Genomic DNA, 17,051 nt, shown 5'->3' with positions numbered 1-17,051 from the left:
TGCCTGGATTCCCACCAAGGGAATTCAGGTCTTCTTCAACTGAGGCAGTTGCATAAGCACAAAGGTGTTTTCTCCATTTCAGAAGCTTTGATGCCTGCCTCTTCCCACCTTTTCCTGCCATGGCTTCTATAGGTGGAGCTATAGGGCTGTCTACATGACACTACATTATTAAAACCTGCTCCCAGAAGCCAGGGATCTGTTTCCAGTTTTATTTCCTTGCCTACATATTAGTAGATTATTTGCACAAAGATCACTGTACTTTGGCACCAATGTGATTCCTTCAATGTTCCCTGAAGCATCACCTTCCTGCCATCTGCTTTGCTATAAATGCAGCTCAAATGGTGTACAAGGTGGCAGAGGATTAAACAATCCATTAATGCCCTTTCATATATGTAATCCACAACATCCATTTTGAAAATACACACTAATAAATAAGCTCAGCTGTCTCCTATGATTCTCTCCAGAGGAATCATGAGAGTGAGAACATACCTCAGTGAGCTACATTGTGAAGCATCAGAGGAAGAGCTTCTTTTCCTTTCAATGCTGAGCTCTGTCTGATACTCTGAAATGGTATCTGCACCTATTATGTCGACACTGTGCATGGTAAAAAGCTGGGTTTGGTAGCTGCCATTTCTATGGCAACATACAAAATATGAAAATCTTTGAGAGCAGTTAATCAAGAACCTGTATTCTTTAGTGTACTCAGTCTTTAGGAATAATTTAAGCTATCCAGTTGAGATTAAAAAGGAAGTGAAAATCAAATAGTCAAGGAATTTTTAAACTACAGAAATAACTTAACCTTTAACTTCTGTGATTCTCACCTTTGCAAACTAATCTCCATATCACCACTGAATCTGGTCTAGAACCACGTGTTCTGGATCTGATTATACTAAGCTCAAACCTTTGGGGGTGAGAATGTGATTTCCTGAGCACATCCATTTCTCATGCACAGAAAACCCCTACAACTCACGGAGAAGTGTATGAAGTCCCAGGCCATGTGTGCAGCTGCATGCACTCCAAATGCAGACCATCTCGCCAAGGTCAGAGGCACAAACTCACACCCAGGGTCAGATCAAGTGACAGGCTGCAAATGTTTCTGTTAAATTAGTATTTTTTGTCAGTCAAACAGGGTTATGAATGTGGTGGCAGTCAGAAATTGATCAAATTCACAACAAAAAGAAATGTTTTCTTTTTAAACTAAAAGACAATATTTTCTTTGGGTAGATTATCGCTGCTACCACATGGAAAGCTTAAATCCAAGATTTTAATAAATCATCTTATTTGCAAACAATGCCCAGTGAACTGGACCAGTAGATGTACAGTAATCTGCTTACATTTTCTGCCTGACAGTAGCTGTCGCTCTCTCCCTATAAACACTATGAACAAAAAACAAGCATGAGTTCACCTCTATGAAATTGCAGTCAAGTTTAAGTAGGCACCAATACTGCTTACACGTAAGTATATCCTCATGACTTCTTTTGAGCACAGAAAACATTATCTTGATTTTGCTGAGGAAAGAACATCTGGAAATTCTGGTTCCACAAAAATCAATACAAATTTTACCACTGATAGCAGAACGTTACCCAGAAAAAACAAGTACCAGACTTTTTAATGCATTTAGAAATCTATTATGGCATTAAATGCAGTCAGAAAGCAGCAACCAAGAAGAGGGGAGTACACAAAGCATTGTTTTTTATGAAGTTACAAAGAGTTCCCCAAGATACTTTTCTCCATATTCTGCCATCACTTTTCATGAACTCATGGCTGAAATTTCAGGCACTGGGGAAACATCCTCCTCTGCAAAGAAACCAGTCATTGAAAGACAACAAGGTCATGTCCAAGATGTACAAGAAGTGTTTGGGGAGAAGGACGAACAGAGACACTGTATTCTGAACTTCATTTACATGTAGTGCACCAGAAATAACATATTTTAAGGAGGATGAACAAAAGGACTAAGGATTAACCCTTCCACTACTGAGTCCAGAGTCCCTTGCCACACAACAGAAAACAGTGTTGAAAATATTTTCCTACTATTAGATGGGAATAATTAACTAGCAGCTGCATCATATTAACAAATCTCATTTTCATATTATGCACACTGGAATATTTGGTAGAATTTTGAAGTCCTTCATACATCTCCAGATGTGGATCTAGAGGTCTAGGTGCAACAAAATGCTGTCATTCCACATGGAATGAAACAGAGGACTTAAAATGGAGAATGCTGGACTTAACAGTTTTGCTCCCTGAATCCAATGAAAACCAGACACCTTAACATAAAACATAAACCATTTAAATGGGGGCTGAGGAGAATACAGCTGAGCAAGTGCTGTGTTATTCAGTCCAGCTGGTGGGAGCTGGAGATGACACAGGAGGCAGAAAGTTTCATTTCTATTGGGATCTGTGGTATTTCTGACTTAAGAGGACAAGGCTAGAGAGAAGGTTTGAACACAAATTTCGTATCCAAAAATAGAGAGATTAATTATACTGCTGTAAATCCTACTGACATCAAGGCAAATATACACAGAAGAAGTCATGATCCCAACCATCTGTTTATGGATAAAGACAAAATTATTTTTTCAGCCCCCTCAGATTTTGAGAAATCCAACACAGCACTTGTTAGGGGGAAAAAACTCCAAACCCCAGAAAACCCCACTGAGCACTCTTGATTACCGAAATGAGAATCCCTGTCTCTACGTCCAAAGCTTTTAAGTCCATACCATGAAATAAAACCACTGTCCCAGATAGTGTGAAACACAAGATGTGGGCATGTCCACAGCATGGAGGGATTAAGTTGTATTTCAGCATGTAATGTCTCTGTAACATCAATGCATCTGTGTTTATTACTGCCAACACTCAGAAATGCTGCAGGAAATGGTGGTGGACCAGCACAAGAGCAAGGTTACGTGTATTTGCTTACCCTCAAACACCTCCAGGGCATTGACAGCTGATCTTCATTTTATTAACTATTCAAAATGGTATTATTGCTTTAATTTGCTTGCTGTGCACACAAGGCAGTAGGTTTATTTCATAATGAAAAATCTCATTTGGAACAGTATGAAATAGATGCAGCAGATTGCCTTGTTTTGATGTCAGCCTGTGTTTTCTGGCTGCTTGTTTCATCAGTGTCAGTGGAGCCACTCTCTGCCTTCAGCAGACTATGCTGCTTCTCCTGCTTCTCTCCCAAGGATAGAAAGCATGGTCATGAAAATACAGATTGTTTATGGTAAACATCCTAAAAAGCCATTAGTTATTTTTGGCTGCCATAAGATGCAAATATGCCTCATTTTTGTGGAAACTACAAAAATCTCTGCACTTCCAGTCAGATGCCTCTGGGTTCATATTAGTTCATCATGAGTTCAGCAAAACGTATGAGATACTAAGAATTAAAATATCTCTGTAGTTTTTCTGTCACTTCTCCACATCCTCTAAAAGTAAGAAGTACTTCTGCTTTTTAGAGCAGAAATTGTATTCCATGTAGTAATGATGACAACCACATGGACCCTAAACAAAAGCAATGGCTTGCATGAACAAGTGTCCCCTGTACAGCTAACCCACAACAGAGAAGTGCTGTAAGTGCCTGGTAAGAGTCACAGTTTTCTGTCTGGGGCATTTACTCACTGTTCAGATAAAAGCAGGAAAATTTAAGCCACTGGAAATCTATTAAGGAGAGACCAAAACATAACCAGCACTGAGAAAAACAGCCATGAAATGAAAGACAAAATCAGAAAAATAAAGCTAGAGGTCCTGTCTTGACAAGGCACAGATCTGGCAGTGCAGATGGGTTACAACAATCCTTATCTGCCAGCTAAGGATTTCTCCAGTATGGAGCCATCCCAGTCATTATCCATCCATCTCCCTTCACAGTCCAAGCACAACAGGGATGTGGAATGACAGGATACCACCATGTTCATGCTACATATGGCTAGTTTGACAGAGCTTAGGGTGTTGAAGTAGCTTGCACAAGACAGTGTGGCTGCTCTACTTATTAAATTAAGCTACTCTAAATTGGTTGGGATGTGGCCAAAATTCTAATAGAACTGGCATGCTGCAGTCAGGGCTTAAAATGCATCTTTGTTCAACATCTTTGGCTGCACAGAAAGATGCTTACTTCAGCTGAAGTGTGAACTGGAGCCTGAGCATATCCTCTTCAATACCTTGCTCTCCACAGCTTTGTGAAGCTAAGTGGCCTGACAAAGATGTATTTTGTTTAGCAGTCCTCATGCCTTCTCCTCCCAATAACACAAGTGCTCCTGTAGTTTGTCATGAATCAAGCAAGGCTGGACTTGCCTCAAGATTGGGAGCCTCAAGCCTGCAACACTAATTAACTACTTATATTGCTTATACTAATATATATGCTGCACACAATAGGGTAACTAACTCTTTATATGCAAAATTAAAAACCATATTCCATACTGAGAGAGAGCTTCCGTGGCCTCCCTGCAGGGACATGGGAATTTGGCCACAAATGAGAAAGCTACATAATCAAAATCAGAACCATTTACCTTCAATGAGTAACTAGCAATGAGGCAGGCTGCAGCTCTAGCACAGCTGACAGGAAGGACTGGGGAAGGACTGCTTTTTATGGGGAAAGTAAACTTAATCTTCTCTGCTTTGTTTTTTTTTAACAAGGAAAAACAAAACAGTTTCCATAAGAATTATTCAATTTCAGGAAAAATGTAGTGAAATGTATTGCCAGGTCAGCACAAGAGAAGTGTAATTTCCACAGTTAAGGGAAAAGCCAAATCCATTCATTGCACTCTTTTTCTACTATTCTACTTTATATCATATTCAAATTTACTCTTCACTAAAACACACTGATTTACCCTCTAATACAGGCAACTTCTGACAGAAGATTCACAGGCATGCTGTTTGAAAATACATCCTCTTTTTTCAACAAAGAGAGGAAGGTAACAGACAAAACCATTATTTCTCCCTTCACCTCTCTCTTCCTCCCTTCCTCCAACATGCTGCTTTCATGCCTGTTCTAGATGTGATCATCAGCTGGCTCAAAACATTTGCCTGCAGGACAAACCCCCCTGATTGTCCATACAGACCCATATTTTTGGCTCCTTTTTGTCTCAGCATCTACCTTTCTCACCTTCCATTCTCCTTTTTCCTAATAACCATCTGGTACATTCTTCAGAAGGCACAGTACAGTAACTGAAGGGGGATCACCAAGACAAGACTTAGGCACTCCTTTGCCCTTTAAAATCTGAAGCTGTAAAGAAGGCCAGTACAGTGTACCAGCTAGCAACAAAATAAAGAAAATAAATTTTAAAAAGAGCCTAAAACATGTATTTCTGGGAAAACCCTTGTTCACAATGGCAAACACTATTTTGTAATACAAAAGTTTGAGTGCATTGTACAAATTTTATTAATTAGTCATTCTGTCCTTTCAAAATATTTCATTAGTTTTTCTTTTTAAAAATTAATTTAAATAATTTACATGTATTTTCCTGACAGTATTAGAAAATCTCAGTGATTTAAAAAGAAGTCAGTACTATATTTCCTATCTGGCAGGCAGGAAACAGAGCCTGAGCCAAGAGGGGGACCCAAGGTCAGACAGCTGGCTGCTGGCAAAGATAAGGCAAGTTTCCATTTCTACACACTTCCAATTCAATGCTGTAGTGAATATGTCTCTCTTCTCAGTCTATGGGAGAAATGCAGTTCTCTCAAGTTTTTAAATAAAATATTTATTAATTGAAAAACGGTACATTTACAAAAACTTTTGGTTAAAATTGGCACACAATGCTAAGTATATTTGCATATATACCATATATTACTTGATCAGTAAAACTCAATTGTTATTGTAAATCAAAGGCAACTCGGACAAAGGGGGGAGAGAAAGATGCATCTGACTCCACCATCAGATGGCTAAAGAACTTTACTTTATTATACCATACTATGTACATTGTATCTAAACTGAATCTGCCCTGCACTCACTCTTGCTCACAACTGCTCACACCCCACTCATCTCTGATTCTCTCCTGACTGTCCTGTGACAGTCTGACACACACACACACTTCTTGGCCCTGACAGGCCAAGGGAACAAAACATCCTCACTTTGGGTAAACAATCTCCATATTGCATTCTACTTTAGCACAACACAGGCACAGCAAGCAAGATAAGAATTGTGTTTCCCTTTTTCTCTGCTTGTCTCACAGCTTCTCTCTGTTCAGAGGGCATGTGAATACCACAAATTGTTTTTTCTTTTAGACAGAAAACTAAAGCCATCTAGGGAGCCACAATGAGACGCTACCTACCAAATTTTTGGTCAAACCTCCATGCTGGAACGTGTGCATTGTGTTTCAGGTTGCTGTTTGCTGGCAGAGGCACTGTTACGTAGATGGGGCCGTTGACGGGGACGGGGCTGCCATCGCTGCTCAGGAGGTGGACGCTGACGGCAGTGACAGGGGTGAGGTCATACCTGGTGCTGTTTCCTGACAAAAGAGTGAATGAACACTGTCACTACAGTAGGCACAGAACTCAAGGACACCCGTGTGCTTCCACACCACAGTACTGCATCAATGTAATTCTCAAGGGATGGGAGCAGCAATTTCCTCCCTGCCTTGCAAAAGGACTTTAAACCAACCAACCAACCAACCAACCAACCAACCAACCAACCAACCAACCAGCCAACCAGCCAACCAACCAACCAGCCAACCAACCAACCAGCCAACCAACCAACCAACAACCCTCCCCCTGCCAAAAAGACCAAACCCAAGGCGCAAAATTGAAGGAAAATGTATATGGTCTATTTTTCACCTAATTTTGGAAAAAACATGAAGACAAAAAAACTACAGTGTAAAAATCTCCTGCATGTATTTTTTCATGTTAATTCATCTTAAATAAATCTGTATGAGTAACACAGTTTCATGGCAAAAAAAAAAAAAAAATACAAGTCTTTATTGTGACCTCAAATGCCCATATTGTTAACTAACAAACACCAAAATAACCAGTGGCACCTCACAAATGATCAGTCACATGTTTAAGAATGCCAAGTTGCATTTCCTTTGGCCTTTCACTGAAAAGAACCATGCTGAATGGATTATTAGCATATAGTCTTTATGTTTAAACTGAATGCCAATGAACGTTATTTCATGACAACATACTTCTTTTTTAGAAACTTTATAACATTATAAGTAGCATTATAATCCTTCAATGATTTAATCAAATGAATCAATGACAGGGATAAATATCACAGATATATATACACAGGTGAAAAAAATCCTCTTGAATTTTAAAACCGAGATCTGGAGCTCAAAGCAAGAGCAAGAGTAGTTCAAATTGGAAGAGATGGAGCTTCCAGTTTTGCAAGGGGCTAAGTCTGGTGCCTTAGGCTGCACACTGCTGTGAGGGCATATTCACACCCATCACATGGCCTTTGGGTCTCCTCAGGTATCCTGCCAACAGGGTTCAATAGGAATGAGTATATTTGAGGGAATGGTGGGAAAGCATTCAGACCTTTATCATTTCTCATAACTCTGGTTAAATCTTGAGGAATGGCCTTTATTAAATTTGATGTCTCTGAGTAACAGCTCACCAAATAAAGACATCACCTGGAAATGGGTTGGGAAGTGATAAAGGGAAGGGGAAAAAAGGTGACAAAACTTTGTTGAATTTTAAATTCCTTGGATTTTGCAAGACTGCCAAACTGAAGAAATGGAAAATAACCAGAAGTAATGTTGCATGTGGTTCATTTATGAAAGCATCTAGTCTGATGCAGACTTTGCCCAGATTTCCAGGTGGGTGTCAAGGGACACACACGCTGCCTTCACTGTGAACAGAGGGGCAGATGTTGACCTCACAGAGGGATTAAAGTATTGAGAAAGCAGATACTCTGAAGGTGGCCATGTAGGAGAGACACAGAGCTAGCAGATTAAAAACAGACAAGCTTTGAAAATTCAGCTAGGATGCATACCCATGCATCTGTAAATACAGACTCCAATGATAAACAATAATGTTCCCTTAACACTTTAGAATACAAAACAGCAAGACAGAGGAAGGAATTGGTGAGGGAAAAGTTGTTTCTTTACTTCTGATCATTCACTACACTGCCTCTGCCATGCACCTATATAACTTCTGTCAGATTGATGCCTTACCCCAGGACTTAGGCCCCTAATGTTCTCAGGCTGGTATTAGAGAAATTCCCCTTGCCAAGTACTGTGTCCTGATGATACTCTTGTGTATACAAATTCCAAATGAAAAATTTTATAACTTCAGATTTTAGATTCATATAAAGGATTAAATAATGTTTTATAGTTTGCATCTTTTTATATATTGAAAGTTTTGAATTTTTTTTATTACTGTCTTGATATAGCATATATCTGTAAAAATTACTTTTCAGTCCCAGAAAAAGCATTCAGATGGTGAAACACAGTTTTTAATTAAGATGCATTAATACTTTGCTGAGCACTGGACTGAACAATTTATATTAGAAGAGGAAGAAATTTCTGAAATTCACTGACCTCTAGCAAGAATAAATAATTTTCCAGTTTGCCACTTTGTACAGTATGTTAATGCTTATTAAAAAGATAAAATGTTTCTCTTTTTTGTTGTGCAGGCAAATTAAAATCAATGCCTATAAAACTCTTGCATGCTATAAAACTGATAAGCACACACACAGATTAAATGGGAATGGACTTCGATAAATGTCAGCTTTCATTTATTTCTTGTCATTTTTGACATCTGGTGACCTGTAAAGAGCTTTAAAAAGAATCAGATATAATTCACTGTCAGTTCAGACATGACTCATTATAAAGAAACAAGCAGCCACAAAAAGCAAGAGGAGTAATGGTTATCAGCCAGCTTGGTCCATTGAGGCAGATGATGGAAAGTTTTGTTTAGTTGGGTTAACCCAATCACCTGCTTTTTAACTGGTGATTAATATGAACAATAACCTAACCTATTCAGGCTTGTCACTACTTGCAGTGAAATTCTTCCAATTTTTATGTTTACAACATGCTGATTCATGCAATGAATTTTCACTGCTCTGTATTACTAATTCAACACCCAGTTGGGATTTTATGAAAAATGCTGAACTCATAGAGAAAAGGTTTTAGCTAAAACTACTATAAAAGCCACTCTGGACAAATACTGAGGGACCTAAATGGAAGGACCTCACCAAAATGCTACAGACATGTAAATAAACTGTGGAAAAACAGATAAGTAATTGTGGGGAAAGAGAAGAGGGAGAGAGGGAAGAGACAGTATTCTGCAGAATTCCAATATTTCCCATGCAAATCAATGCTAAGTTTTTTAGAATTCTAAAATTTGTAAATATTCTTTTTCTCTTGACAACAAAAATATTAAAAAAATCTCCAGCAGGTGTTGACCTCATTTTTTATGCTTTCAAAAGTTTTCCAGGCCAAGTCTTCACTAAGTCACTTGCAGATGTAGAAAGGGATGTCAATTCAATTTCAGGATTTTAAAGTCTCATGTTTCCACATCAGGAGAGGCTTCTACTAGTGACAGAGGACATTTCACTTCTACTATACTGCATAATAAAATCCATTGTATTTGCAGTCTGTTTTACACCACATTGAATACCACAGTATTCAGAAAACAAGGCTCTTCTCAGTCTCTTAATCATTTCTTTGCCAGACATTTTGGCCTTTTACATCACAGTTTTACCTGAAAACTAAAAATCAAATCCAGGGTCCCTGTGCTCAAGCAGAAAAGTTTATGTTTATGTTTATGCAAGAATACAGAAGACTAAAACCTAAGGCTGCATTAATCTGCTTTATAGGGGGCTAGGAGGTAAAACAGGAGAAAGACAATACCCTGCTTGTGCAGTTCCCATGAGATGGGATCATCTGAAGCCTTGGCAAGACCTGTGATCACTAAATAAATGCAAGAATGGGAAGTTGGGTTGCTGAGTACTTAGGAAAGAGGAATCTCACACACATTGCCAGCAGTTTGTTCAGTTGGTTTACAGATAAAAAGAAAGGAGATGAGGAAGTAGACAAATGAGGGAGATCAAATGCATTCCTTAATTTTAAAAAAGATAAAGAGGTTTTGATCATGTCTGAGTATGAAAAGTCAGATAAAACTGAAGGTTGAAGATGAGAATAGGAAAATGACAAGGAGGTAGAATGAGATAGGATAAGATGTACTCACTGGAGCAGACAGAAGGATTGGAGTAAGGTTGCAGACACATTTCTTGTTGTAATAGAAAAGGAGATGTGCAGATTTGTACAAAGGGAGGAGGGGGGGAGCCAGCAAGCTACCGTTTACACACATGACCTAGCATTCAAAGTCACTTAGATCAACACATCACAAGTAAATGCATCCTGAGAAACAGCAGGGAGAGACCTCAAGGGGATATTCAGGCTGCTTCAAAGCAGGCTCAGCTATGCCTCTGCCATCCTCACAGGTGACTGTCTAACTCTGTCCAGCACCTCAAACAAGTAATTCTACAGCTTAAACTATCCTCACCATAGCAAAGTTCTCCTAATCACTGGTCTGAATCTCTCTTGCTACCCTGCATGGCCACTGATATCTTTCTAACCCATTACAGGCACAGAAAATAAATTACTCTCCTTTTCACACCAGCCTTTTAAGAATTTGAAGGCTCCTGCTCTTTTTCTGCTATTCTTTTCTTTCCTATGAAACACCAATTATTTCACTGAAGACTGAATGAAAATTGGAAAAAACTAGCAGGCAGTTGCAGTCATAAAAATGTATTACAACTTTGAATTTAACAGTGATTGTGTTTCTGCTATGAATATTCATTGTCTTCTCTTTGGTGCTAGACGAATTTGCACATTTTGGCTACATTCAAAAGTATCCACAAAGCCATTGAAACAACACAGTATTAAATTCTTGATATGTAGGAATTTTATTTATTTTTAGAAAAAAAGATTAAGAATTTTATTGCATCTTCAGGTTAAATTCTCTCTTGTTCCTTCACATTAATTTCCCTCTTTTATGTGCACATGCAGTGAATTTGGACACTCAGCTCTGAACTAAAAGTGTGACCAACTTCTCTGATCTCCCAAGGCCAAGGAGTTTTCATCTTTGCTATTAAGTGGCCCCATTTAAGGGGTAGGAGACCTTGCCCTCTTGCTCATTAGAACAGCATAGTGGTAGGGCAGTTAAAAATGTCATGTCACCCAAATTTGAAAGAATGTTTGCTGGAATGGGGAATGGAAAAAATGATAGGATCAAAAGTCAAGCCCTGGACCAATATGAAATCAGAGCAAAAGCAAAGTAGTGAGTTACCTGTTCCATTTCCATCTAATCCCTGCAAATAAGGGAAACTGTCCACTTCCCAGGGTGAACTGGCTGCAGTCAGATACGCTGTCAAATCACTGTAGCTAGTGTTCTCTGGCAATTTCACAGATCTTCTCTGAAAGTGAACTTGTGGCTGAGTCCGGGCACCTAAAAATATTAAAAATTACTTTATATCCAAGGTGGGAAGAATGTTTAGGTGTTCATATTCATGGAAGCAATTTTACATTTTTTTCATTATAAATTTCAGTAGCTTGAGAAGGACAGAGACATCGGAAGGCTATTATGGAAAATGGAAAAACAGTACTTTCACATTTATTTTGCAGTTGCCATTATTTCTCCACAGGTATTCCAGAGCAAAATTGTGGAGGCACCTACTGTCAGAAGCTTTTCTGGCAATGTTGTTCCTCCGCCACTCCCATTGCATGCCTCTTTTAATTAGTATAAATTAAATTAAAAGTAAGTTAAAAGAAATTAAAAGTAAGTTCAGATGTAGGGTATGCAAAAGCTTAGGAAAGCATCCAGCTCACCATATTTGTTCAAATTTTCTTTTCCCTGAAATAGCAAGATAAAAGTAGTTTATACTTTTCAAAATTATTTTCTAAGAGACAGTTCTACCTGTAGTCTCAGTTAAGTTATGTAACTTCTGTAAAGCTTTGGCCATGAAAACTAACTCTAGAACTGAGACTGGTCAATACTGAAATCACTGAATGAAAAGATTCACTTGACAAACCTTGGGTGAAAAGATTTTCCATATTTTCCCATATGCAAAGAACACATCTAAATAGAACCAGATTACTTGGCATGTAAGATTTCTCTCTTTTTCTCTGCTCTGTACAGTGTTAGCATTTCTTTCAAGCTCCCTAGGTGTTAATTGAAGGGTCTTTGCTGCAACGTGATTTAAGACTGTTTCATGTACTATGGCATTTCATGTCTCATTTAAATCCCAGCTTATAAAGTCAATAGTCTTTTTCAAAGGATACTCACCATTAATACTGTTTAGCAACACACAGCAAGACTCCATCTGCAAGTTTGTGTGCACAATATGCAAATTAATTTTTAAATCAAAAGCTATTGTATTCTCCAGAGCTCATTTTGAATACACACAGAACACTTCCCACACAGCACAAAATCAAGAGGCAAGCAGTTTTCTTCGTAATTCACATTGGACTATGTGATTCAAACATGTCAACTCAAAACAATTTTGCATCTTTTCCCCCATTAGTCTCTGGCAGCACTTTTAGGTTGCATGTAGCTTCACTGTGAGAAAGAGTAACGAGCTTGATTCCTCCTAAGCTTTGTAACTGCCAGTGTCATTAACCTAGAGACTGGAATCTTTCTTGCATAATTTTCCAGCAAGAGTTCTAGCTGTGAGAAGACAAAACTCAACAGAACAAAATGTTGTTTTGGCTAAGAAAAATGCCTGTGTACAGGAGTAAGCACCTCCAAAGAGCTGATTGTTTTTTAATTGTCATTTATTTGGTAATTCTGCAAGAAAAAGCTATTAAATTGCTTTTATTTTTTAATTTCTGGAGCCTTTTAGTATTTACAGCAGGCTCTCAAGACTGGCAGTAACCTTAAAAGTTTAAAATAGTCATTAAACACCTGTGTGGGAAAATGGGAAAAAATCTTCCTTATCTGATTTCTAAGCCTAAATGGTAAACTATATAAAAGATTAATTAATTGACTGCAACAAACTCAGGCAGGATTTATCTCCTGTGTGCTGTGCAAGTAGCAGTTGCTGTGCCTCAGGGACTGATGTGCTCAGGCACTTTGGAACCCTCTGACTGCACTGCTGAGTGGGCTCCTGCAGCCCATGGATATACATATCCACAGTAAAAACACAGGGAAAAATACCCACAACAAAGAAACTGGCCTTAGGATTATCACCACTAGTTCAATGTAAAATCTCTGGTTAAGACGCACTATCCAAGTTGCCAAGAACTGGTGTTTTCTTTCCAAAGATACAAACTAAGCAAAAATTAGAAACCAAGTAACTATTGTTGAGTCTGCAATACAGTAGTTTATGGGTTTTCTATTTAAAAAAATGATGGATTTCAGCACTGAGAGAGCCATGAGCTACCAAATTTTAACTAGATAAGGAGGACTCAGAAAGCCAACCTCAGTTTCTTCAGTCCTACAAGCAGTACAAAGCGTTCTTATGGCTGAGCCCAAAACCTGGCAGAAAACCTGCACAATAATGAACTCAGCTATAAGTTTGAGGGTGAAGAAACAGCCTCCTCTGTGACAGTGCATACCCAGACATTTAATAAATCAGTGTAGAGTAGTAAATTCACACCCAAGAAAAACTAATTCTTCCATATTGATGTTCACCAAAAACCTGCCAGTCACCCTGACTCTCCCCTCAGTTCCTCAGTTGGGTCTCCCACACCTGGCAAGAGACTCCAAAGGGGCAGCAGACTGAGAGCTTCCAGAGAAAGGCTTGTGAGGGAAGCAGCTACCAAGGCTTTCTTTCACCTTCTGTCACCACCTTGCTGGAAGATAATTCAATGCTCTCCTTTAACAGAGGCCATAGTGGATTTTGGGGCATATGTCTGGGTACAGATTTATTAAGGGAACTGGAAGTGGTAGAAACTTGTGCTGACCAGACTCTTAAGAGAATTTTTCAACAAGTCATCACTTATCACTGGGAGTGGGTTATTAGTATTATTGTTTCTATTACTGAAGATACCTACTTTTTACTTATAAAATCCAGTTTTTACTTACAAAACCCAAACACATTCGAATGTAAAATGTGCATGTGAGCTCTTCCCACATGATGTGTGCCGTGAGGTAAAGACTGTTGGGCACTGATCTTACCTTCTTCAAACAGCCTCTCATCAACACATTGGCCAGATTTAAATGCTGTCACCTGCAGTTTGCCATTACACTCCTGAGCAAGTAACCTCAAGGAGTCCCTGTGAGGCACCTCTTGTCACCCTGCATATGTGACATGTGGCACCACACCAGCACATGAGGTTTAATCCATGTGCAGTAACATCTGAAGTCGCGGCAGTTCATGCTCTGATTGCTCATGGGTCAGAGACAGACAGAGTCCCCACACAGCTCCCGTTCAGTACACACTGAAATCCTGCCATCACTGTGCTGGCATTAAATAACTGCAGTGACCCAGGGGCTGGCAAGCCCCATCCCTCACAATTACTGACAGTGGATTGTAATGCCATCCTGAAAATGAAGCTGCCTGCATCAACTCAGACAAACTTCTCAACTGCATAATACATCACTTGCTTGATTAATTATTCAAATGCAATTGGTAACTTAGTGTACCAAGACAGGCCTTTCTTTCCCTTTGACTGGTGCTTCAAACACCAGTGTTCCCACTCTGTTCCTGGTTTAATGAGTTCTGGTTTGCTCTCATTTTTGCACTAAGGTAACTCCTGATCAGCTCTTTTGAAACAGTGTGAGGTTACTGGGAAGTAAATTAGAGAAATAACAGAGAAAAACTAGGTCACAAGGATTTTGGATGGAGACTAGAGAGGCTCCATTCAAATACTGGAACAATGTCTAGGCTGTCTTTCTTTTAGGCTTCATCACAAGAGAAGTCCCAAGAAAAGAAATGAGGACTGGACCCATAAAATAGATTTTACTGGGCAAGACTGCAAGTTCAAATCCTAAGCATACTACAGGTACCCCTTTCTTCCTTTATGCTTTTTTTCTGCTATCCCAGAAGAAGAAGTTAAATGATTCTAATTCACATATATTGTTAACACATTGGACCAATTCACTGAAGGAAAAGAAGATTATGTTGAAAATATGTATGAGTCTCACTCAGCTGTTAAATGTCCCTCTAGTCCTTTAGCACCCCCTGTTTTTTTGAAGGAAGCTGTGAACATGAAAATACTTTTCTTTTTCAGTTAATTGCATAATATTAGCACATTTGCATAAGAACAAGAGTATTTAATACAGCATGACAATGGAATACTGTTGGTAAACAATGTTTCATGTCTTGCCTAATGGAATCCCCTGTGTTTTACACAGTTCACCATCCATCTAATTCACCCCATTAGACAATGTCCAGCTCTCAAACTGCAGAATATATATACAGCAGCTCTCTCCAGCTCCCTCTGAGCATTCCATCAGCTACCTAATTTGTTTAATGCATTTTCAGCTCCAGCCATATCTACAGCTATCACTAATGAAAAGCCTATTGTGTCGGATGGCTTCTAACTAAAAAATATGTCAGGAAGGCATACTTGTATTACGTTCTCTCAGATAAAACAAGGTTATCTTGGAATACTATTGAGGGCACTATTTCCTTGTTTATGAACTATACAGTAGAGTTTAAAATGATGGCAAGCATAAGACTTATTGTGAATAAGACACCATTTATGCACAATAAGAGTGCCCAGAGAAAGGATATGCCCATGTTCTGCTTCAAAGTATCTTTAAAATCCCCTGTTCTTTTATTAACAGACTTACCTCAGCCAGCACATCAGTTGGACTAATTTTTGACAGACCCTTAAGTCAAACAAACATTTTATTCTTCACTGTGCAGTTCAGAAAACACTGTTACTCTAACTGATACTAGAGTTACTTTAACATCTGTGTTTAGCCTTACGAAAAGGTTATTGTAATTTTATTTTTCTAATACAGTGGGTTTTAATGTGCAGGACTTGGGTTTGCAGGCAGTCTGACAAGGGGTCCACAGGAAAACCAAGTTTATACAGGGTATACAACAATGCAGATACAAGAAATTTTCAGTTTTTCTATGCCCTAAACGTCTAAGTCGTTCACACTAGGGAACAAGAACAAAAATAAAGCCAGAGAAAATCTCAGACATTAAGAACACCAGAAAATGTCTCCTTCAAGGATGGTTAAATGAGGCTAGATGAAAAAGCATCCAACAGATAGTGTAAGAAATTTAATCTCTAGCTCTCAAATGGCACAATAAAGTCCAAACTCATTTATTACCATGTAACTTGAATTCCCTAGTCACAGCAGTCAGGGGTGAATTCAGCTATTAATTTGGTAAAACAATCCCACAGAGAAGCATTCCTCAGGGAACTCAGAACTCCCCACAGAATACGAGTCTCACTCACAGGACAGAGTTCAGAAAGCACTGGGCTGTCAGACTTTTTCTTTAGTGTCCCTCAAATTTCAATTCTGACTTCCCAAAGCCAGCATACCTTGAAATCCTGAGACTATCTGGACTACATCATCATAGACCATCAGAGTAGCTGAGCGTTCAGGAAGAAGGCCAAGGCTCAGTGAGGAGAACACTGTGGGAGAGAAGTGGTTTAAGTGGCACATATTTAAATTCTTATAACATAATCCAATAACAACAGTGCTTACTTTCTTCACGTTTTTGCAAAAGCAGGCCACCCAAACTATTAAAATCATATTGTATACATGACAGAAACCACATGCATTTTCTGAACCAAACAGTTAAATTGCCAGAGTAACTACTGAACTAAACAAAATGTTCTATGCTTTGACTCCTGCACGTCACACATGGTAGCTCAAAGCACTGGACAGTGCAGTGTAAAGCAGGGTTTCATGCCTTACATGAAGTGATTCCCAGCTCCACAGAAAGGCAAGAAATACATAAAGAGAACTGAAATGCTAACTCAGTCTGGCTGAGTTATTTTTTCTGTGCAACAGCTATACTTCTTACCTCAGGAATATTTTAATGAAATTTAAGTTTAAAGTACTTTGAGATGCTTACGTAAGTTATACAGAAAGGCAAAGTATGATGATTATGTCAGAACAATTTGCTTTAAAATGCAGCATGTACTGAGTCACCACCTACACCAGGGAAGTGCTATTTATAGCAGAACTACTGTCATCCTACCAGTGGT

General features: G+C 38.8%; 1 protein-coding gene across 2 annotated transcripts in view; it reads right to left on the bottom strand.

Annotated features, from left to right (window-relative positions):
* The window catches only part of FAM171A1 (family with sequence similarity 171 member A1), an 87,106-nt gene that overhangs the window by 14,750 nt on the left and 55,305 nt on the right, over positions 1–17,051 (bottom strand). Inside the window, exons 3-5 of one of the 2 annotated variants that reach the window (XM_059484456.1) lie at positions 16,380–16,472; positions 11,224–11,382; positions 6,264–6,440 (exon numbers count right to left, since the gene is read on the bottom strand). In XM_059484456.1, coding sequence (XP_059340439.1) covers positions 6,264–6,440; positions 11,224–11,382; positions 16,380–16,472 — 429 coding nt within the window. The remainder of the gene's footprint in view (positions 1–6,263; positions 6,441–11,223; positions 11,383–16,379; positions 16,473–17,051) is intronic. The other variant, XM_059484463.1, reaches the window with a different exon arrangement.

This window comes from Ammospiza nelsoni, chromosome 1 (genome assembly GCF_027579445.1).
Source record: "Ammospiza nelsoni isolate bAmmNel1 chromosome 1, bAmmNel1.pri, whole genome shotgun sequence".
NCBI classification, from domain to species: domain Eukaryota; kingdom Metazoa; phylum Chordata; class Aves; order Passeriformes; family Passerellidae; genus Ammospiza; species Ammospiza nelsoni.
The sequence above is the reverse complement of the archived record's forward strand: the minus strand, read 5'-3'. Positions and strand labels throughout refer to the sequence as shown.